Below are 23,569 nucleotides of genomic sequence, written 5' to 3'. Positions count from 1 at the left end.
AAGAATATTTACAATTAAGGAAATAAGTTCAAATATATATTTCTATGGGCGGTGCGGTGGTGCAGTGGTTGGCACTGTCGCCTCACAGCAAGAAGGTCGTGGGTTCAAACCTTTCTGTGTGGAGTCTGCATAGGTGTGGATGTGAGTGTTTGTTTTTCTTTGTGTGGCCCTGCGATGGACTGCCGGGCTGTCCAGGGTGTACACTGCCTTTCGCACGATGTAAGCCGGGATTGGCTGCAGCCCCCCGCGACCCTGTTCGCAGGATAAGCGGTTGATGTTGGATGGATATATTTCTGTTCTGACTGGAGTGTTTAACTTCTTTAGGCCTCTAAAAAAAGAAAGAAAAAACGGCTCCTAAACAGAAGCAACTTGTGGTGAGGGGTCAGAATAAGTTGGAATTGGTTGGAAATACAGGTTCACAAGCCAAACCTCTTGAGAACCAGTGGTGTAAGGTGTGGATAACTATTCATAACAATTATGTTTAACAAAGTAACTGGTAAAAATAAAAATAAAAGGTTGTTTGCCAGGTTTTCCCACCTATTTGTGGAACAAAGGAATAACTACAAGGATGGATTAAATACATCTGTTGATTAACTAATTAAGGAATCGCTTAGTCTTACTACTAAACATGGCAAGACATGTTTTTGTGTATCAAGGGATTGAACTTGCAGTCTTTTAAAACCCTTCTCTTGTATGTAACAGGTGTATTCTCCCTGCTCAAGTTCATCTTGGTCTAATTTCCATGTCCTTGCAGTTGATTGGAAAGCTCGAGGAAAAGTGCAACATGCTGCCATCGAGCCACAAGAAAGCGCTCTCTGCAGATCCTGATGAGATCATGTACACGACCCCGGGAGACGTGGGAATCTACTATGATGATAATGGTCAGCAGCATGTTTTTACCTCTGTTCCTTCTTAATATCAACAAATCCCAAGAGAAGACCCAAACACACAATGAATTGATCCTACTAACAAGTATTTTAGTCTGATATCTCTGCTTCCTCTGTGCCATAGAGCTCCATTGTTGTCCAAAGAACTATTTAAAAAAAAACAACTCATCTGCCTAACATCATCCCTTACCATGAACACACACATTGTAGTTTATTTTCACACAGTCCCACAAACACCGTCCTGCTGCTGAAAATACTAGAGCGTGTGAATTAATCAGTAGCTGAAAATAGTTCCAAACAAATACACAATTTACTCCTGTTTATTTATTATTATTATTATTATTATTGTTAAAAATTACTGGGTCTTTTTGTGAAAGTAAAAGTATATATTGGTGAGCTGTTTTAAGGATTCTCGTCTACTTTAGGAACCAATAGTTATTATTACCATATTATTTTACATGTAAACAATGTTTTGCTCTCTGTGTTGGTTCTGTATCCTCAATATTAGTAGATTAATTGCATTAGTGTGAAGTCAAATCAATTTTATTTATATAGCTCAATATCACAAATTTGCCTCAAAGGGCTTTACAATGTGTACAGACTGTCGATTTAGAGAAGGGGGGGTGTGAGAAACCTTAAGAAGAGCAAGAGAGGAGGGATTCCTCTGCCAGGATGGATAGGTGTTGCGCGCACGGAATAGAACAGGTGGGGTTATTTGTGCAGTGTTAATCAGTGTCTGTACTATTTTTATTTTTATTTTTTCCAGGGAGAAAGTTTGTCAGTATTCTGATGCGTTTCTGGTATCTGACAAGCGCCCGTCTTCCTAACGACACCATGGAGGGAACCCGTGTCTTTCAGGTGGCCGTTGGTGGAGAGAGAGAAACAGAAACTAAGAGACTGCTAACTGCAAATTATGAGTGAGTATATCTTCAGGAGAGTAATGACATATAAAATTGTAAAAATCTTTGTGTGACATAGAATACTTGTTCTGATCTTTCTTTTTGGCTTTCTGGCAGATTTCAAAGGGAGTTTACTAAGGGAGTCCCTCCAGACTGGACCATTACAAGGATAGAACATTCCAAGCTTTTGGATTAAGGTCGTTTTGAACTGGTCAGAGACATGAAATTCTCCTCAGTATTTGCTTTCATTAAATTGAGTAAAAAACAAAAACAAAAAACAGCTCAAGTCAATCCACAGAGGGAAAACAAAGACCCATCACCTCCCTGGGAAGTCAGAGGGAAGCACCAGGACAAACTTGGATTCATCCACTTAGTCACTGTGGAAAACGCACATGAGCCAAAAACATCTGTTCTCATCTATACTGCCAAAACCGTCTGCAGTATAACAATATTTCTTATAGTTTTCTTTGCTATCTCTGATATCTCCCCAAAAATTGATCAGAATGTGACCAGGTTCGTGAACCCTTGCTCTGGAAGGTTTTGTACATTCAGGACTGTGGCCAGAGGAATCGAATATATTTTTCAAATAATTTGTAGCCTAATTGTAACTATTATGTAACATCATATGGGTGGGGCTTGTGCATATGGGTGTGCTGTGCACCTGTTGTTAGAAACTTTCTGATCATGTTGTTTTATTTTTGAAAAGACTGATAATAGTCTGAAACTGTATTTCCAAGTAGAGAACTCCTGTTTCTCTATGTAGGACTGTGTGTTATAGAGAAGTTGCAATTCAATGTGCCAGATTTGTTTCCACGCTGAAATAATTTTTTTTCACAGTATATTTGTTGCAGACACCTGACTCTGAAGTACATGCTATGTATGTGTGTACATGTGTTTGCAATGGTTAAGGCAGTTTGATGCAGCTGCAGCAGACCTTTGATTGTTCTATTAAAGATTTGAGAAATTAAGAATGTGCCACTAGTTTCTTGTAGTATTACAAACATTCAACACTTAATATACTCATTTTTCACATATATATCTAGACAAAATGATTGCTCCATGGGACTTTTTATTTACATTTATTTGTTTTTATTTTTGGTCTTTGATGCATTAAAATTAATATGTATTTCTAATTGTTGAAAAAGCAAAGGTGTACTAAAAACGTGGCATCACCAATAAAGATCACTTTAAGGCTATATAAAAATGTAATACAATTGTAAAAGAAAAGTAAAAATGCAATGAAGTGAAAAGCAAAATCCACTCACAACAACAAAAAGCAGCTGCATTTAGCAATCCCTAGTATAAAATATGTCACTGGCTGTCTGCTCTCCTATTGGTCCAGTTTTCACGTCCTCTCCTCCCATTGGCCGAGAAACATGCCAATCACTACTGTTTGTACAGCGTGTGGTTCCTGTTGTGGGTTCAGCCGGTGAGAGTGACAGCCTGTGTAGCGTCTTCATGGGCGAGGAGTTTACAGAATGAAAAATGAAAAGATGAAGATGAAACACCTGTAATATCTAAAACCCAGAGTCCGAATTGAACCATGAAACTCGCCACTGTGGCCTTTTACGGGTTTGCTGTGGGGCTTCTGGCGGTTGGCCTCCGAGAGTTGCTGACTGGCTTCGAGGAGAACAGATGCAGTATGACCTATATGTTTGAATACCCAGAGTACCGGGTGAGTACTAATTATTTCACTTACCACCTCATACAGTACGTAATGCATAAATTAGCTAGCAGCCTTCGCGTTGTTTCTGGTTTAGTCTTGCTAAATGGTTTGTTCATTTCAACACCGAGAACCATATTTTGTTTTCACCTCAACAGGCAGCATAAATTATCCACGACAAAGGTCTTGTGAGCTAACTTAACGTTATTTCCTGAAACCTGCTAACATTGCCCAACACAGCAACTCACGTCAGGTGTTGCCTCTGAACCGGGCTCATGCATTTCCTCAGGGGTTTCTATCAGCGCACGCGCCTGTCTGGTTGGGGCGGCGTGCGTGTTCTTAAGGATTCAGATTAGAAAAGCCTAAATTAGCCATGTTGTAAAACCATAAAGCAACTGCTGATCCTTGAATCCTCTCAGCGTAGTATCAGCACACCAGCTTAGCAAGGTGCGGATGTTTGTTGCACACAGGCTCCAGGTCAGGGGAAGACAGCTGAAGTTGCTGTTAAAATGTTAGCAAAGCAATGCAGGTCGCCTTCCTCTGCTTTATGCTCACTGATGTGTTCATCTGTCCAGAAGTGGAGCACAGCTGGGGGCAATGCACTGTATGGGCACCTGACAGGAGACAGGAGTGGATGCCTTTTAGTTATGTTGTAAGGGAGGAAGAATAAAAAGAACCCCATATATCTCATATACACATATAGATAGCGCTTTGTTTATGTGGTTAATGGACATGGGCTTTTGAGTCTGTGTCTGTGTCAGTGTTAGTGCTTGTGATGAATACAGGGCATAACAACATGCTAACGTTATTTAGAGCAAGGGGAGAAAAGTGAAAATAAACATCTAATAGCTGATGCTATTATATTTGATTTGGTCAATTTTAGGGCTGTAACTTATTAATTTAGAAATTTTCCAATACTGAGGCTGAGTGTTTCTTAATCAATCCTTGAATGCGAAAAGAAAAAAAAAAAATTCTAAAACATGTCCCACCATAATCCCACGCACTCCAGGTTCTGTTCAAACATTAGTCAAACCTCTAAAATGCTCAGTTTACAACTTAAAAACCAGGTACAAGAAGGAAATCAATCAATTGGGCAATTTTGCTTGAAAAAGTACCAGGGACCACCATTTGATAAGAGTTTGTCCCAGGATGACCCATCTGATAGAATTTTCGCTTTTAGAGGTTTTATTACAGTGTAAGAACCCATTACACGTGACCAGAATTGTTATACGTACTGTTACTGTGTTACTTATGGATGGATTTATAGTGAAAATAAATTGTTCACTTTTTTGCTGGGGGCCCCCTGGATCCCCTTCAAGGACCCCCGGGGGTCCCCAGACCACACTCATAGAACCACTGTTGTATACAATTATACCAGGAATTTAACATCTCACATAAAAGCAGAATTAACTGTAGGTATTTAGAATAGTGGGACTGTTGGGGATGTGTTACGGTGTGACAGACGGTTAATGAACTGTCTGTGATTGATGTGGCTGTGGCACTTCACCTCCTAATCCATGTCTGTGTGGGTGCATGTGGTGTTGACAGCGCGTGGCTCTGCCTCGCCGTGTGGCCAGACTGTACCCAGCGTATGGGCTCTATCTGTACGGGGAGGGTCTGTATGCCCAGGAGACCCGAGCGCTCAAACTCACCGGGGCCCCTGTTCTCTTCCTGCCTGGAAATGCAGGCAGTTACAAACAAGGTAAGTACATACAATGGATTGCTTGAAGAGAGGGTTCAGTATTAGCCTTTAAATTAGCGACAAGCAAAGGGAGGAAACAAGGCGAGGGAAAGTTGTTTTTTGTTGATTAGCCTGCACCTGACTTGACAATTTTGCACACCAGCTTTCAGTGTGTTAAGACAGAGGATGTTAGAGCTTTGCCATATCACAAAATCATGTTTGGACAGTTTGTTTTGTGTGTGTGGTGCTGCAATCCACGTGTAAACGTTATTAATTATTCTTTGAAAACCTGGCTTATGCTACCCTTTTCCAATAGTGTGTTCGGTTTTTGTTTTGTATTTTTTGTTGTGATACGGTTTCATGATATGTACACCCAGAGCAATACCCTTAATCTTTTAAACTGTACTCATAGATAATATTAAAGGATAGGGTTGGTGTTATTCTATACTTCTGTTGTTGTCAACAAACCCCATGAACTGATCCTCAGTATTTTCTGTGGAGTCAGCACATGATGTCTCTTCTTCCTCTGTGCCACTGAGCTGAAAACTATTAAAAACACATTACTGAGTCACACACTGTTGCACTGGGTGACATGTTCCTTCATTACCATGAACACACACACTGTAGTTTATTTTGACTTAATCCCACACACACTGTCCTGCTGCTGGAAATACTCCCTAGAGCATCAAATGTGTGTTAATCCACAGCTGAAAATAGTGCCAAACAAATGCCCTCTTGACTCCCGTTTAAGTAACGTTATCTAAAAACTACAGTGCCCTGCTGTTTTAGGAAATGACATAATCTCTTTTTAAAATGAAACTTTATTTGTGTGATCCATTTTTAAAGATATATGTCCTCAGTAGGAACATATGTGTTTGGACCACAGGATAGGAAAGTAACAATGTATTAAAAGATGGATCAATGTATTGTTGTTTTGTTTTTTTCATTAGCTTTGTTGACAATGAAATACAATTATATATATAAAATATATGCAGTACATTGTATTATATATTATCTTTCTGTTTATAATATGGTTGGAAAATTATGATGTCTCAGGGAATTAAACGTGGAACCTATGGTGACTCTAAGTAATTGTAAGTTGTGCTCTCTTGATACAAATCCTTTCTGAGATTATTCTGGCTCTCTGGCTATCACTTGTGTGTAGGAGAAACACACCCACGCTTTTATTCATGTGAATACAAACACATTTTGCAGTTACAAAATGTTGCAGTTACACTGTGGTGTTTGTGAGAATGGTCCGTGCTCTCTGTTCCTTAACATTTCTTAACTTTAACAAACACACTCTTTAACAACAACAACAACAACAGAAAAATCCCTCCCCAAACAGACCCTGTGGTATTTAAATATTATATATATGTATATACAAACATTAATTATACAGGAATATGACAGGAATTAATAGCACATACAGATGAAGCAATTGCCATTGCTTTCCGGGGACAAGCAAGTCTGACTCTCTGCAAGGATTTCCAGAGTTTCCAGAGTTTGTCAGATTTATGATCATGAGTTCTCCAGCGGGAGAAGAGACGATATCTGTGATATCCACATGCAGACTGTGGGGACCTGTGGAGCGGACCACAGCAGCAAGATAAGCATTTAGCCAGAAAAAAAAGGATTAATAATAGAGATTTGGTATCCGTATTAAAAAGATTTTCCAAAGTGTTGTATAACAGGTAAAGCGAATAAGATGCTCCTGGACCACTCTTTCCAGAATGTCTGGATGGGATTACATGACCAAAACATGGAGAAATTTACTTTTATGTGTGTTTTACATTTATAACAGGCTTAAGCTGTTGGGGAAATCTTGATCCATTCTGCAGAACTAAGTGTTACCCCCAGGTCACACTCCCACAGAGAATCAAAAGCTGAAGAGTCGGAGTACAGCAGTAGAGCGGAAACCTTGGAGGCTATGTCATTTTCCTGTTCTGAAAGTTTCAGGCGGATCTCATTCTTTCCTAAAAGAGAGAGATTTACTTTAGATACTTGAAATGGTAGAATGTTAAAGAGAGAGGCTTTTGGAAGTCCACTCCATCAGACTAATACAAAGGATTCAATTCCAGGGGAGACCAAAGAGAAATACCAGAGGGAATATTTAAAAATGTTCTCACATCCCTCCAAACCAGTAGGGTGTTGAAGATAATTATATTATTGTTCAGAGAATTTATCTGATCTACATTGTTGATAAAGGGGAGGGATTTAAGCCTTCTAGGATAACATGCTACAGATGCAAGGCCAGTCCATGAAGAATCCTGTCTATTTATAAACCAATATATTAACATTTAAAGTTCCTTCGGCCTGGTAAGTTGAGAAAACCTGATCCTGATGTTTGTTATTCCACATATAATAAGAAGAATAAGAGTTCATTGACTTAAAAATGGAAGATTTGAAATAAATAATTTAATCAGGGAAGGATGTTTCTTTTTATAGATGATTCTCCCAAAGAAGGAAGTCGGCAAGGAGGTACACTTCTTCAAATTTTTTGAATTAGAGGCGAGTAATTGGTCTCAAATTATTGAAATAAGGAGTGACAAAAATACCTCTAAGTATCTGAAAACCCTCTCTGCCACTTTATTGTTTGGGCATATTCTGGAGGAATATTTTTTTAAAAGCCACAGATTTTACTAAATTAAAAGTCGGTGTATTTTTAAAAACAGCTGTTGTTCGATAAGCTTCCCGACTTCACAGGTTACAATAGCTTGATGAAGTACCTGTGTCAAATAAGATCAGAGTGCTGGGATGTTTCGGGGGTCTTCCATACAGGAACATTGTACTGTCTGTGGACGTTTAATGAGCTTCTATAGCAGTAGAGTGGGAGTTTTCTTTTTAGGTCACGAAGAGCTGCCCAGAGGATCTGAAGAAGCTCAGCACATGATGACTCTAGTGTATCTGTAAGAGCTGTGCATAAATAATTATTACAGCATGTCGGTCGGCAGAGGTGCTTTAAAGAGAGGATATGGTGGTGATTATCTGTATCTGCATCTGTATGATTATAAATGCCATCTGAGCCGATTCACACTGCATGACAGCATCACATGTCTTCTTCTCTACATGAAGCTCGCTCCCTGGGCTCTGTGGCTTTGAGGAAGGCTGAAAACATGGAGGGGGGTCTCCACTTCAACGTGTTCACCGTGGACTTCAACGAGGAGCTGGTGGCCCTTTATGGCGGCAGTTTGCTCAGGCAGACGCACTTCCTGCATGAGAGCATTAAGGCCATCCTGAAGCTCTACAAGGTCAGGCCTCAAATATCATCTAGTCCTCAGACAGGGTTAATTTAGATTATGGATATTGTTGGAGTTCTATTTCAGTGTGGAGGCTACATTACAAACACGTTGAAACCTCTATCTTTAAACTTCAAGGCATTCAGTTAATCCCTCTGAGTTGTACATCTCAAATTGGTAAAGAAGTTGACATGGAAACAGTAGAAAAAGTAAAATTCCATTACAAGAAGCCAACATTAAGGAGTGTTGTTGGTCTACCCCTACATGCGGCACTGTTGGATGCAATTACTAACACAACTTTCTGGTAAATATATTATAACAGCGGTTTTTCTCCTTTTTTCTACCTGCCAGCACGTCAAGACCCCCCCTCAGAGTGTGGTGCTTGTTGGTCACTCCATGGGAGGAGTGGTGGCCCGGGCCCTGTTCACTTTGCCCCGCTTCAACAACAATCTGGTCAGCCTCATCATTACCCAGGCCTCCCCTCACCTGGCTCCAGTGCTGGCCCTGGACCCATATCTGCTGGGTAAGAACAACTCTCATGCTGGTCTTGAATGACGCCAAACTTTTTATATAGCCTACCATAAAAGGCTGTCTGACAACCGTCTGAGTTGATAGATTTTGTTGGAAGCATCAACAGTTGCCATGATGGGTATTTAAGAACTCCGACATGACGTTACCCCTCTGAAGCTTACCACATTTTTAAATATTACCTTTAATTACCTTCAATTTAAGTTCAATTCAATTCTTGACCTCCAATTCCTTTAATGTGAAAAAACATAAATATAAAAGAAAGTAACATAAAAAACTGATATATACCATGAAACATTGATTAATAACCCGGGTTTTTATTTGCTTAAATCACTGAACTCACTCTGCCTATATTTGGGACAGGCATGGGATTCCTTTCCTACAAATCTCAGCAAAGGTGGGAAGGGCTATTAATAAGTTGTTTATTTAAACCAGTATGAACATTAGTAAATTACTTACTTAATAAAAATTAGGCTATCAAATATCAATTACAACTCATTCATTGGATCTAGAGAGAGCACATCTACACGAGAGAGAGAGAGAATGGAGAGAGAGAGACCCATATCAATATACCAGTAGCCTAACTTAGATAGGGTGAAAGCAGAAGCTTACTGTAGTTATTATAACTTGAATTCATTTTTATGTAAATCCATTTTGATACTTATGATCTGTGGACCCTTACAGACTTAAGGAATATAAATAATCAAGTAATAATCACAAAATCAAGGGTGTCACTCAATGCATTCAACTACAAGTGCAGTTGAGGTCTTAAAATGTGTGGAAAGTAAGACTGCTCGATTATGGCAAAAAAATATATTATTTTTTTTTTTATATTCTGTAAACTTTGAACATAATCCAACTAAAAAACAAATGTCTTAATAAAAGTTAGTAAGTAAGTATATTGTTATTGTAATTAATAATAATAATAGTATATGATATAATAAATATAAAGACTTTAAATATGATGTGTATAATGTTTTTATTTGGTATTTTTATCTGGATTGCTCCAGTACCGTAACAGCATGGATAGAAGCGTATCAAAATCCAAGTGGTGGCTGGCCTCACTGGGTTTTCACAGTTCACAGGTTCAGTTGACCGCAGTGAGCTAAACTTAATATGCCACAGCTTGGCTGAGAGTGAGTTTGGTTTTTGAGGGGGGGTGTGAAAGAGCACTACTGTATAGCAACACGGTGCCCTGGATTTAAGTTACTGCGAAAGTCCTGACTCCGGCTACGGCACGTTACGGCTGCGCCGCTATTTTGATCCGTCCATAGCCTGGTGTCGAAGTCCACTGGAAGCGTCTCAGAAGCGTTTCAGCAGCGGAGCGTGAAGCCTGCCCCACGTTATTGACTTGTTGTTAATTTGTACTTTTTGTGCTTCTACTACCTTCTTCGCAGCTCCATATGACCCCATTTCATTCCATCAACTTCAGGCTGCATATCTCACAAGGAGCTTTTCAGAATCAAAACATTTGCCTGCCTGATTTTGCTGACAGGTTTAGATTAGGTAATTAGTGTTTGCTTTTTGTGCTTCTACTATGAATAAGTAGGCTACGCGGTTAAATGATTTCTTTTTGTATCTGTATTAAATGTGTTTATTGTTGTTTTACCATCGGGAGTCACCATAGGGGTTGGGGTTTTTTTGAAAATTGACCGGATTCTCTATGCTGTTCTGTCTCTGACTTCCTGCACTGTGCTGCTTGACGCGTCATCCGTCAAAAATCTGAATCAGGAGCTTTATTGCCAAGTAGTGTTTTACACATATGAGTAATTTGCTGTGGTGATAAGGTGCTACACGTAGACAAACATACAGTCAACATAAATAAATGTGGAAATATATAAATATGGAATAGAAGAACAACGTTGCAGATATATACATGTGCATTATTCTGGGTCTGTGCCGTGCAGAAGTAACGCAACGGAAGAGAATATTGTGTACATATAACCAGATGGTGATGGAGGAGGTGAGGATGGACTCAATGATGGCGGTGTAGAAGTGCACCATCATTGTCTTTGTCAGGCTGAACTTCTTCAGCTGCCGCAGGAAGTTCATCCTCTGCTGGGCCTTCTTGGTGAGGGAGGTGATGTTCAGCTCCCATTTGAGGTCCTGGGAGATGATGGTGCCCAGGAAGCGGAAGGAGTCCACAGTGGTGACTGAGGAGTCACACAGGATGATGGAGGAGGGTGGGGCTGGACTAAAATCCACGACCATCTCCACTGTCTTCTGAGCGTTGAGCTCCAGACTGTTCTGGCTGCACCAGGTCACCAGATGGTCAATCTCCCACCTGAGATGAGCCCAGTGAGGGTGGTGTCATCCTCAAACTTCAGGAGCTTGACAGACTGGTGACTGGAGGTGCAGCTGTTGGTGTACAGGGAGAAGAGAAGGGGGGAAAGAACGCAGCCTTGAGGGGAACCGGTGCTGATAGCATCAGAGACATGTTTTCCCATCTTCACGTGCTGCTTCCTGTCCGTCAGGAAGTCTGTGATCCACCTGCAGGTGGAGTCAGGCACGCTCAGCTGGGAGAGCTTGTCCTGCAGCAGGGCCGGGATGATAGTGTTAAAAGCAGAGCTGAAATCCACAAACAGGATCCTGGCGTAGGTTCCTGGGGAGTCGAGGTGCTGGAGGATTTAGTGAAGGGCCATGTTTACTGAATCATCTACACACCTGTTGGCTCTGTAGGCGAACTGCAGGGGGTCCAGGAGTGGGTCTGTAATGGATTTTGGTGGACTGAGGCTGAAGCTGAGCGGAAGAGACGCGGGGGATGGTGTCCAATTGACCCTCAAAGCTGCAGTAGAACTGGTTTAGCTCATTTGCCAGGCGAGAATGGTTTATGGAGTGGGGAACTTTGGGTTTATAGTTTGTGATCTCTCTGAACCCCCTCCAGACAGAAGGCGTCGTTTGCAGAGAACTGGTTCTTTAGCCTCTCTGAGTACAGTCGTTTAGCTTCTCGCACCTCCTTGCTAAACCTGTACTTTAACGCCCTGCACCCGGCCCTGTCACCACTCCTAAATGCCTCCTCCTAATGTAGACCTGCTACCTATTCTCTGCGGAGTGGGGCGGAGAGACGCTTCTGGGACGCGCTGCGGCCACGTCTGGTGGACTCATGAGTATTGACAAGAATGGGTGCGATTAGCTCCGGCAGCCGCAGAACAGCCAGTGGACTTTAGGCATAAAGTTTAATGTCCTTTAATGATCCCTATAGGGAAATTTGTTCTTTGCATTAACCTATCCTAAGTTGGGTGATTTGTAGCACAAGACAAAACGGAACAATAATCGCTTTATCACGATAATTATTTCTAATCGTTTGAATCAAAAATTTAAATTGAAAATAAAATTCTATTAATGGCACAGCCCTAATGGAAAGGGTCTTTAAAAAAGGTCTTATAAGGTATTAAATTTAACTTCCAGCATATTCCTTGTATATGTAAATGAGCACTTTTCCAGATCATAGCTACAATAGAGAATATGACTTCATATAAATGGTTAATAAATATTTCTTTGTCCCTGCTCTATGTAGATTTCTACTCTGCAGTGAGACAGAAGTGGGTGAACCAGGCGAAGAAGCTCAGGAACATCACAGTTCTGTCTGTTGGAGGGGGTTACCGTGACTACCAGGTCCGCTCTGGCTTGACATGTCTACCTTGTCCCCTAAGAGACCCTAATAAATTGTCACTGGTGGTAAGTGTAGTTTGTGAAGTGGCACTTGACCATGTCATTCTGCCCTGGTGCGTTTTTAAGAAGTGAGGAACTTTACCTACATTTCTACCGTGGGGACTAAGTTTGTTTCTGCTGTATAGTTTCAACCCCCATAGAAGTCCCTGGAGTAAGTTCCTGGAACTATTTGGTGCATAAATAGATTATTTGATCCTGCACTGCTCTTCACTTTTTGTTCGAATGTCTTACTGTTTTTGTTAAGGCAACTGCAGTTCCCAGGACATGGGTGTCCACTGACCATCTGTCCATCGTTTGGTAAAAGACATGGCATTATGTATTACTAGACTATGCATTAACTCACAACTATATTAAAATAGTATGCAGATTAATGGTATGCATTGTATATGTCTGTGTCTGTGTTCCAGGTGCAAAGAGCTTGTACTTGCTACTGTCAGGGCATTCTTCGACCTAATAGATCCTGAAACTAGACAGGTCAGAACAACAAACAATAAAACACAGTTTTCTGAATAAATGTTTTTGTGAAACATCAAAGCCCATACATCTCTGATAAGCATTCATTGCAAACAGGCGGCATCTGTTTCCAAGATAACCAGTGTTTTCTTATTAGTTCACAGAAAACCCAGAGAAGAAAATGGCCGTACTAAACCATCACTTCGTCAGACATCCTGTCAGGATGTTGGGAGAAACACAAGACACCTCCATCTCCATTTTAGGTTAGTGAGAAACACTTCACCATGGAGAGGCTGGAGTAACCACAGAAACTGTGCAATTAGTGTCTTATTTAGAGCACCATCCTGTTCATGTACTTTTAGCTGTCATAGAGCCATATTTTTACGTGTTTCATATTTTGTATTGTATTTTTTAAATATTTGGTTTTCATTCACTCTACACAGCAAAAGGAAGGAGTCAGACTATTAATGAATCACCCATATCTGTGTCCTGTTATTCCCCTTGTTTTCTTTTCTGTTTTCCAGATTTTCCTGAAGCATGGAGTGAAGTGAACACACTGCGTCTGGCGTACAGCACACCAAAGGTAAATGATAAATGAGCTCCTTAGACACAGTCAAAGTGGAATGCTAATTTAATTTTCTGCTTTACCATAGTCCTTTCACTGAAGAAGACTGGAAACTTAATTTTTCTCATCGCATTCAAATGCAGTCATGCAGACTGTCCAGCTTAGTAGTGTGGCTAATGATCTAAGAAAGCAAAGACCTGATACAGACCAACAAAATGTTCCTGGTGTCTTCAGTGTTTCTCTCCATCTACAGGAAGGACAGGTCAAATATTTTCTGTTTGCCCTGTCGAGTCGCAGGAAAGCCTACAGCCATTTCTACTGCCGGAGCAACAACATGGTGAGTTTTCAGCACTGTTGTGCTAATGTTGTCATCCCTTTGGGTTTGAGTAAGACCATTTCACTGGTGCCTGGTGAATCGCCACCCATATCTTTGATTTGTTCAGTGATTCATATAGGCACACATGTATGAATGGAATTGCAGTTCAGTCTGATTATCAGGCTAGCATTTTGCTGTTTAAGATTTAAGTTCAAAAGCCACACAATTCGTAATGCAGAAACCAGAGTAATCTCTGGTAATACAAATTCTGATTCAGATTTATTGTTGGTGTCCAACAGGAGATGTCTAGCTGGGTGTACGGCTGTGTGCACAAGAATGGTTCCTCATGGTAAGAATATGATATCTCTTTCCCCGCCACCTGTTTCTTTACTTACTAGATAAAATGTGATGTCTTTTGTGGTTATATTAGATGATGTACTGTATGTATTCCTATTACAAGGTAGTTTATCTATCATTATACTACGTAAGGTTGTATAATGAAATTTGTAGTCCCTTCATGCTACACACTCAGAATTTAGCAGATAATTAAATGCGTATTAAAATATGGTAACATTTAAATAAAATAAAATAATGTCAAAGCTGGGCCTACATGGCTCCTTTCCCAGCTGTCTTTTCTCTCTTCTGAGCCATCACTGCACCCACCATGGTGCCTGTTCCAGTCTATCTGGCTGGTGGATCGTGGTCCACTGCTCTGTAATCCAAAAAACCTGTCTTCTTTTCCCAATGACTGTATTTCTGTCATAGGTGATAGTGTTTCCGCAATAAAGCCAGAAAATACTGATGAAAAACAAAAGTGTAGCGCAGTTTGAAGGAGCTACCGCCTGCTGCTTCTACAAGCGCTGCCGGTTGCCATATCAAAAAAATAAATAATTCTTCATTCATGCTCTTTTTCCAGTGTGCATGCAGTGGATCTGTCAATGGGAACTGAGCTTCTGCCACCATACAAGGTAACTATCCTTTAAAGAGACGCAGTCCAGTCTGAGCTGCTGTTGATTGCTCAAAACCGTCTGTTATTCTCCCCAGGTCCTGATTCTGAGTCTCAGTGACTTGTCTTCAGTTACTCATCTGGTTGTTTCAGCCTCCAACCTCAGTGGCAAACAGGTACTTGAAACAAAATGAGAATCTCAATACTCTGATGAGGTGCTTCTAGCCCCTTCATTGTCCTTCTCTCTCTGTTCTGCCTCTGTCCATCTTGCTGGGCTGTCGTAAAGGAAGAAACCGTAACAAGGCATAGGTCCACAGCCATGGTAGTGGCTCTGTGAGGCTTGTACCTCAACACAAGTAGCTTTGAGCTAAAGGCTAACTTCAGCATGCTCACAATAACAATGCTAAAATGCTGAAGTTTAGCAGGTAACCTCTACTATTTACTGTCTTCGTTATCTTTGGTAAGTGTTGACATACTAACATTTTAATTAACAGCATGTATTTGGTAAACTAATAAAACTAATAAACTAATGTAATGATGTAAATCGGCTTTTGACCTGATGACGGCACTAGATGTGAAGTCAAGAGATCACAGTTCATTCTGAAGGGACCATGAATGTCTAAAACAAATTTCACGACAATTCATACCATTGTTGTCAAGACATTCACAATAAACCCAAAGGTCAGCCAATGGTGGTGCGAGAGCAAATATCTGGGGACCACCAATGTCATTGTGGTGCATCAGTTGGAAACCATAAATGCTTGTACAAACTTCTCAGTCACAGCCACAGGTGGAATCGGTGGAATCAGAATCAAAACAACTTTAAAAAAGGGTTGTTTGTAGAATATAAAAGCCTGAGACAGCCCAGCAAAAGTGGCCAGAAGAACAGTCAAAGAAGCCAAGGAAGAGGTTACCCTGACTTGGAATCGTCACTAATGTTCATTTACACAAATTACAAAGTCTGTTTGGTCTACAGTTCACAGTGGAGTGTGAGTGGCAGAGACAAGAATCTCAGACTCTATCTGTCCCAGTGCCACATGTTCTCTCCTTGGGTAAGTAGTCTTACTGTTGATGCAGATTTTCTTAAACTCAGGAGAGAAAAGACACATTCCTTTTCAATAACTGTTTATTTTCCAGGTTTGACAGTCAGCGATGTTACGGTCAACTCCTCTGGACTTCTTCACACTATCAAGCTGCAGCACTTTCACCAGGTAGCTTTCATTTTTTCAGGTGCTTTCTGGACTCAGTATCTCTGTTCCTACTGTGTCACTAAATTTTGAACACCTCTGTGTCTTTAGGTCTATCAGGCTTTCAGAATTAGTGTTTCAAGCCAGTGCAAAGTACATAAAGGTAAGTTTGTTTTGTGATTCATAGGTAGGCACATGTTAAAATGTAATGATGATCATTGTACGTCTTTCTGCAGATAGACTGCCCAATGTGTACCGAATAAATGTACCGTGGTTTCGGGAGGACACTTTAACCACAGTCAGGTTAGTTATGTCAGCGTCCGTCCCTTAGCAGTTTCTTTAACTGGCAGATTGTCATCATGTTCACTGTTTCTGTCATGACTTGATGTGATGTGTCTGCCAGTGTGCCATCAGTGACTGAGATCTCAGGGATGCTCCATACAAGTCATCCAGACAACACCTCAGGTGTGCTCCTTCAGCTCCACACTGCCCCCAACTGCCAGTATAAGGTACTAGTCCTCAGTCTTCGACGTCCTGCAAATCCTAATGACAAACATGTTTTTATCATCAATAAGGGAAAAAAACGTGATGTGAAATAAATGACATGTTTACCTTCTGATTTTAACCTCAGGTGTCAGTAAGGACTTCATTACCCAGGGTGATGGGACAGGTACAACTTTATTGTCTCTGTTTTTTGTGCAACATCCCCTTTAAAGGCTTGTAGTGACATCAGGAACAGTATTGTACAGTGTTTTCTTGACTTTTCTTTTTGTGTGTGTGTTTGTTTGCTTTGTTTAATTATCAGCATGATCTGCATTCTCATCTGACAGATACTGAGGTTCTGTGGTCCCATGGTGCCGGTGTATACAGCTGTAACCCTCCTCCTGGCCTGTGGGGGGCAGCTGTCCTCCATCCTGAAGTCAAGGCGAGCTGCAGACATGAGCCAGGTGGTAGGGAAAGGCCTGCAGCCTCATAAAGTCTATCTGCCCGTTTACATTCTCCACATCTTACTCAGGTAGGCTTTGGAAGTCTAATGTTGAACTGAGATGTGAAAATGTCCCTTTGGAAACAGTACTTTGGCAGAAATAATCTTAACTCAATGTCTGCTTACTGGCCATATGTAGAGCTTATTTATTGCATCTCACAGCCTTTTGAATAAATTTTTTTCTTGCTAATCTTTTGTTTTCTCCCTCGCCTCAGCTGTAGCTGGTTTCAAGAGGTCTGGTCAATTCTTTGCCTCCCGCCTATGGATGCACTCCCCCCAACAGTCCCTGATGCCACATTTCATGAGGGTGTGGTGCCAGTTGAAGAATGGCCCCACCTTCTGTCCCCTCTACTTTATATCTTTGGGGCAGCTGTGGCATACTGGGGCAGCGCACTGCTCCGTCTCATTATGCGACTGATCTCACTGATATTAGCTCCACTACACAGGTATGGTTGGACATTTAACCATCGAGGTGTGTGATTTGAAACTGTGACTCTCTTTAGGCACTCTGAATATATATATAAGCACTTTCATTCTTACATGTCTCACATACTATTATGTAACTGTAAACCTTTAAGTAGGATTCTCTGTCTGATTTTTTTTTTTTTCTTTTTCATATGCAGACCATCTGTCTCTCGAGACTGTGGCACCCTGCGACTGCGGACCCAGCTCCTCATCGCTCTGTGTCTGACTGTTCTGGGTGGGACGTCTTGTGGGGCGTTGTCAATATTTGCCGCCTTTCTGCTCCACTTTTACAGGGTAAATCTTGGGACATAGTAATACAAAGGAAGCCCCTCCCATTCATTTTACAGAGTAGCACCAATAATGAAACCAGTTGAAAGACTGTACTGACTCTGTTTATTCCATCTGTCTTTGTTTGCCATTGCATGTTCAGGTACTGAGGCTACAGATGACAGAAAGATCTTTGAGTCACATGTTGAATCTGGTAAGATTTTCAGGTTGGACTGAATGGCTCCAGTCAAACCACCAGCATCAGATGGTGATGCATGAATGAAGAACCAGGGTTCAGAATCTTTTACAATATTACAATTTGATTCTTGTCAAATTACACTTGGAAATAAGTGAATTGAATGTTTTCCACCATCTTTCCAGGCACCACGTAAGCACAAAGAAGCAGAGAATGGCACAATTCACGCTGAATCCATGAGCAAGTCTAAAGAATGTAATGGCGCCCCCCTGCTGTCTGAGTGTGCTCTGCAGGAGGTGAGAGATGACTTACAGCTCCACCTCTGCATGTCGGCGCTCATGGCACTACCTGTTGTGCTCATCACACCCTCACTCCTCCACTGGATCCGCAACTTGAGGTACAGTATTGAAATGGAAGGAGCGTGTGAGAGAGCATGTTAGAGACGAAGCACCTGCACTGCTGAGATGAACACACCCAAGGCTGTGTTTATTAGAGAGTATGCTAATCACCACCCCATGTTTAACAATGCTTATTAATTATTAACTATGCATCTGTTCAGAAAAATGCAAAAGTTTCTACATGTACAAAAACTGGACGTCCACAGCAATGTAGTTAAGTATCTGATTTGACAAGACCAATTTACGAAAATCAAGTCCATTGCAATATTAGACTTCCTTTGGTGCTTCCATTCCTGCATGGAGATCTAGTCCAGGTGAGAGAGAGAGAGCTGCGATTCCCTATGCTACACTGTGAAGGCCAAGAGATGAAGTGCTTGCTAATGTCTGGTTGTTGTGATGATGTGGTACAACTTGTTGGATTTAAGGGGGGGGGGGGGGGGGGGGGGGGTTATGACTTGGTAACCTCACAATAACATGTGTTGCTTCAATAAATTGAGTTTGAATAGCATCCTCCATTTTTGCACACTACCCACCAAAGGGTGTATTAGTTATGTCAAACAAAACATAATAAAATCTTCAAACATTCCACCACATGTCCAGAAAAAAATTGGCCCATTTTATGTAAGCAGGTCCACTAATGCATCTTTAAACTTTCTACTTTCTATGAATACAACTGTTGAATCTTTACCAGCTGCAGGGGTGCTGGTTTGTCTAATCTTGACCTCTGATTTGTTGGCGGAACAGGATGTTTCTGTGGCAGATCACTGTTATTAATTATTGTATTCATTTAAAGTTCCCTACAAATTATTTGTGTAAAATAACTGGCTGAAATCAGTACCATTATTCATTGTGATCCTCTGCAGGTATTCCACGCAGTTGGATCCTGACCCCTGTTGGCCACACATTGTGCCTCTAATTAGTGTGTACATGCTGCTTATTAACTGCAACACCTTAAAACTCAGCAACAGGTAAGAGGACACCATCACCAACACACACATCCCCTATTCATTGATTACCCTGTCACAGGAATTCTGCTGCAGTGTACAACTTTTTCTTCATCTCTTTCAGTAAACTCCTGCCTCTGACATCCTGCCTCCCTCTCCCCTTGGCCATCACCATGGTGACCTTCTCTCCACTCCACCTCTACAGGGTCACCTACTTCCTGTTGGCAGCACTAGCCCCGCTGGCCTTGTGTTGTCTTCTCTGACGGTATCTGGCAGCTTTCAGTCCACATCTCCACCATAACAAGCCTTTCTCTAAAGCGCAGCTTTACTCACTGAAGCTGGTCAAGACTGATTTGTCCGGGGAAGACTTACGCCATCTAGCTGCCATGGAGCAGAGCCATAGACATACATAGCTTGGGGAACTGTCTGCTCAATGTTAGCACTGAAAGCTCCATGGCGATTACACTGTGTTTTAAAATGAGAGGATGTAATGGCCTTGGAACATTTGGTGTGAATATGGCTCCCAAGGATTGACCTGAAACCAAGTTTGCCTTACTTTGTATATCTATAGCTCTGTCTTCAAGGAGCAAGAACTCCACAACCAGTGAAGCTACTGATACTAGAGATTCACAACAGGGTGTTACTGTTAAAACGTCTTCTTTTAGTTTTTGTTTGTTTCTAGTGTTTACAGTGGCACTGTTCACTGTGGTCACTACGCTGTGAACTCCTGCACTACCTACTGCTTAGCGATGACTTATGGTTATGTTATCTTTACCTGTTGACTGTCGTAGCACTGCCAGGCACCGGCAGCAAAATGAACGTTTGAACTGGAAAAGGTTTTAGTGAATGCGCAGGTTCTAATCTGTCGCACATTTTAATTCAGAAGAGGAAAATTATGATCTACTCCATGTTCTCTAAAATACAGGGGTGTAGCCAAACAATTTTCATAGGCGTGGCCAGGCTGTGAGCAGTATTCATTTTGGGGTCTTGTTTAGTCCTTTTTTCCTGCGTGTCACTGTGTGACAAATACTCGCTTTTTCGGGTTACTCATTCGTTTATTTAGGTAACAGCGGCTGTTAAATGAGCAGCAGGCTAGGCTTAGCCAAATAATATTGATATATATTTCCTACTTGAAAGACATGAGGCAAGCACTCTTAAAGAAAGGATCTAAAATGCCGTCAGTGCTGTGTTGGTCGTCGTGTGTGAACAGGCTTTGGTCAAATTATGCTGGACTATTACACTAGGGACACCCTCTTCTACGTTGTTCTTGGTGAAGCATCTGGCTAGCAAAGTTTAAAAAGCAGATTACTTGCTTTCTCTAAGCCTCAGATTTAGGTTCAGTGGAGGATTATGGGACGTCTGTTCAGTATTGCAGCATACAGTGTGATTGGAGCTTTAAACAAACACTTTGTAAACCCCATATTGTAATTGGAATTTTATCTGCTTTGTGCTGCTGCAGTTTAGTGACTGTTTAAGGCACTGTAAGCTATCCTAATGGCAGGTGTACAGGTGAATATTTATAACCAAGGAATCCACCTTTTTGTCTTAGTTTTTTAATACCTTTTTAAAACAAAGATCACAAAACTACTGGTCTGTGTGTCCTTTTACAAAGTCAGCCACGCATGGAGCAGTACATAGCAAGCAACAACTTAAATTCTTATTCTTATGTTTGAATATTTTCTCTTAATATGTTAGAACATGTGGTTCCAGATTTTAACATTTTAAGAGCAACTTAGAAGACGAGGCTGGGGTCGTTTTATATTTTCCTTACTGTCAACAAAAGCCAACAATGTGCTATTTGGCTATTTAGTACTTTTTTGACGTCCCTACCATGTTGGTGGCACTCAGCCCCAAGCCTGATGCTTTTTACTGAAGATGTACATTTTTAAAAACATAGTTTCTTTTTTTATATAATTTCCTAAAGCAGCTGGTGTCAGTGATTTTTAGTAAATGTAATTTAAACAGGAGGAAATCTGCTGATTTCCAACTGTGGATTAATCCACATTTGGTGCTCTAGTGGGTAAACTACAATGTCTCCCAGTGCAACAGTGTGGCTCACTGATGTGTTTTAATAGTTTTCGGATAACAGTGGAGCTCTGTGGCACAGAGGAAGATGATATCAGGTTTTGGCTACACACACAATACTTGTTAGTGGATATATTCATGCCCTGTGATGGACTGGCGACCTGTCCAGGGTGTACCCCGCCTTTCGCCCGATGTAAGCTGGGATTGGCTCCAGGCCCCTGCGTCCCTGTACGCGGGATAAGCAGTTGACGATGGATGAATATATTCATTGCTGGTTTGGGTCTTTTCATGGGATTTGTTGACAGAAAGAGAACTATAAAATATAACAAGCCTTCTCCTTTGTTATAAGAGGAGGATGTAATATTTGATAGAATGAAGCTTTTAGATTTCAGTGGAAAAGAAACAGTTGTGAAATTCTGTTGCCACAATTGCTTCAAACGATCGTTATGATTGTTGACGAAAACAGTTTTCTGTGCGGTGACGCATGTTGTGTGTGTGGTGTATTGTAATGGCATGTAGGCCTAACATTTTGTTGCTTTTTGACTTCAGTTTATGTTGCCAATGACTTTTTTAAGTCAGTCAAGTGTTGCACTGACACCGACACCCCTTAGAGTTTCATAACAAACTTTTGTGAATCAGTGTCTGACTAGGGGTTTACAGTATCTGTGGGTAACATGACAGACATGACATGACAGCTGTACCAGTTTCAATTTTGTTTTATTTTATGCCTCTCTGTGTTAAAGATTGTGTTGTATTGCTTTGTGTTACATCCTCTTACTGTTGCTCACACCTCCTCACATCAGTGAAGCAGCTGCTGTGCCTTTCTGCTTTCTCGTGTATGCAGCAGTGCATCTGTTCATACCTGCCTGTCAGTTGAAAACCATGTAGTCCTCAGTAGCAGTGTCTTGGCTAAATGATAAAGGCCTATGGTGAATGTAAGTGTACTTCACTGGTTCTGTGTGAATGAGTTTACCCACAAAAATATTTCCTCAACACGGTAGTATGATTTTGAATTTGTGTGACTTGATAATAACTTCATACTAAAGATAAGTTCATAAGGGACCAATCACTCTTGCCCATCAAGCAAGCATACAATCATGTCAGCATGCTCTGCAAGACGCCACTGTTGTTCCCAATGTGAATGTACCTGCGCAGAATGTCTCTACGTGTGTTTGACTTTATACAATTACTAGTGGTGTAAGTGATTTTAGTGCTTTTCTGTGCACTCGTCTGTTTGGTGCAGTTTTAGTGCTTTGAGATGCACATTGTCGCCTCATTGTGAATTGGTGGCATACACTACTTTGTAGAACAAATTAGAAGAGTCCAGAGTTCTGTTTTATATAAATATAAATGTGATTTATATCGGTGTTCACTGTGATCATGTCGTACTTCCAGATTTACACATGAGGGTTTTCTTTCCAAGCTGGAAAACCGATGTTTGGAAAATTTCTTTTTTTTACATTTTCTCAGACAAAATTATCCTTTGGAATATTAGGCATTAATATTAGCTCGCATTTTAGAGTAAGACAGAAAATCATATTTCTTTGTCATATATGTTTCTTGAATACATCCAGAATTAGGTTGAAAACTTGGACTAAAATTATGCAGGGATTTCAAATTCTACATTTCATAAGCACTCAGTCTTATAAATACTGCCATTTTAAAAACCGATAAAACAAACAGTGTTCCCGTTGCTCTCTTGTTGTAATGCAGTTATGGAAAATGTGCCTATCTATTAATTTGTGTTATATTTGGTTACGTATTTTGAATTCAGACAAATCGATCTTTACAGGGAAGAAGCAAGTGAATATGTTATTTCTCCACTTTAACATTATTGTCTTTTATTCTATATTAAAATGCTTCTGGGTGTACAAACATGAATCATTTGTGGAAATTGAGTAAACTGTAAGTTGGTAAAATGGCACCATTATCAACGAGAATAGCGGCCACTGAATCTCTTTCCAGTCTTATAGATCCCATATTATGCTCATTTTCAGGATTCTTTTATTTTACAGGTCTACTAAAAAATGTTTATACACTTTAATGTTCAAAAAACACATTATTTTTTTCATGGTGTCCATTGCTTCAGCCCCTCTTTTCAACCTCTGTCCATAGACTGTATATAAGAAGTGGACGTAGTCATCATGACGTCACCCGCTGTTTGTGGACTGCCGTTTTGAAGCCTCGAGTTTGGCTGATAGGTCGCTGCCATGTTGAGTTTTTGCAATCAGGAAGTGCCCGGAAGTTACCATA

The 23,569-nt window shown here is 40.8% G+C and overlaps 2 protein-coding genes across 2 annotated transcripts in view; both read left to right on the top strand.

Annotated features, from left to right (window-relative positions):
* The window catches only part of maip1 (matrix AAA peptidase interacting protein 1), a 4,671-nt gene extending 1,917 nt beyond the window's left edge, over positions 1–2,754 (top strand). The window contains exons 3-5 of the mRNA XM_046055115.1: positions 755–881; positions 1,654–1,804; positions 1,904–2,754. Of these exons, the coding sequence (XP_045911071.1) occupies positions 755–881; positions 1,654–1,804; positions 1,904–1,982 (357 nt within the window). The 3' untranslated portion in view covers positions 1,983–2,754. The remainder of the gene's footprint in view (positions 1–754; positions 882–1,653; positions 1,805–1,903) is intronic.
* A 459-nt stretch (positions 2,755–3,213) lies between these two features.
* On the top strand, positions 3,214–22,683 carry pgap1 (post-GPI attachment to proteins inositol deacylase 1). The gene is made up of 26 exons (XM_046053878.1): positions 3,214–3,461; positions 4,998–5,151; positions 8,206–8,381; positions 8,721–8,892; positions 12,415–12,575; positions 12,814–12,866; positions 12,977–13,043; positions 13,180–13,285; positions 13,547–13,605; positions 13,841–13,924; positions 14,203–14,252; positions 14,820–14,871; positions 14,948–15,025; positions 15,826–15,901; positions 15,987–16,060; positions 16,148–16,199; positions 16,273–16,339; positions 16,440–16,545; positions 16,668–16,706; positions 16,867–17,051; positions 17,237–17,467; positions 17,645–17,780; positions 17,917–17,967; positions 18,135–18,346; positions 19,211–19,315; positions 19,416–22,683. Exons 1-26 carry the CDS (start codon positions 3,330–3,332, stop codon positions 19,552–19,554), a joined length of 2,817 nt encoding a protein of 938 aa, XP_045909834.1. The 5' UTR covers positions 3,214–3,329; the 3' UTR covers positions 19,555–22,683.
* The last annotated feature ends 886 nt before the right edge of the window (positions 22,684–23,569 follow it).

The sequence above is a fragment of the Micropterus dolomieu genome, linkage group LG07 (genome assembly GCF_021292245.1).
Source record: "Micropterus dolomieu isolate WLL.071019.BEF.003 ecotype Adirondacks linkage group LG07, ASM2129224v1, whole genome shotgun sequence".
Classification (NCBI taxonomy): Eukaryota; Metazoa; Chordata; class Actinopteri; order Centrarchiformes; family Centrarchidae; genus Micropterus; species Micropterus dolomieu.
The sequence above is the reverse complement of the archived record's forward strand: the minus strand, read 5'-3'. Positions and strand labels throughout refer to the sequence as shown.

Bases quoted from the DNA above. Each gene is read 5' to 3' on its own strand.
- pgap1 (XM_046053878.1), top strand. From the start codon at position 3,330: ATGAAACTCGCCACTGTGGCCTTTTACGGGTTTGCTGTGGGGCTTCTG. The intron at 13,286-13,546 runs GTTAGTGAGAAA...TCTGTTTTCCAG, and splicing joins CACCTCCATCTCCATTTTAG to ATTTTCCTGAAGCATGGAGT. The intron at 15,026-15,825 runs GTACTTGAAACA...TTTGGTCTACAG, and splicing joins CCAACCTCAGTGGCAAACAG to TTCACAGTGGAGTGTGAGTG.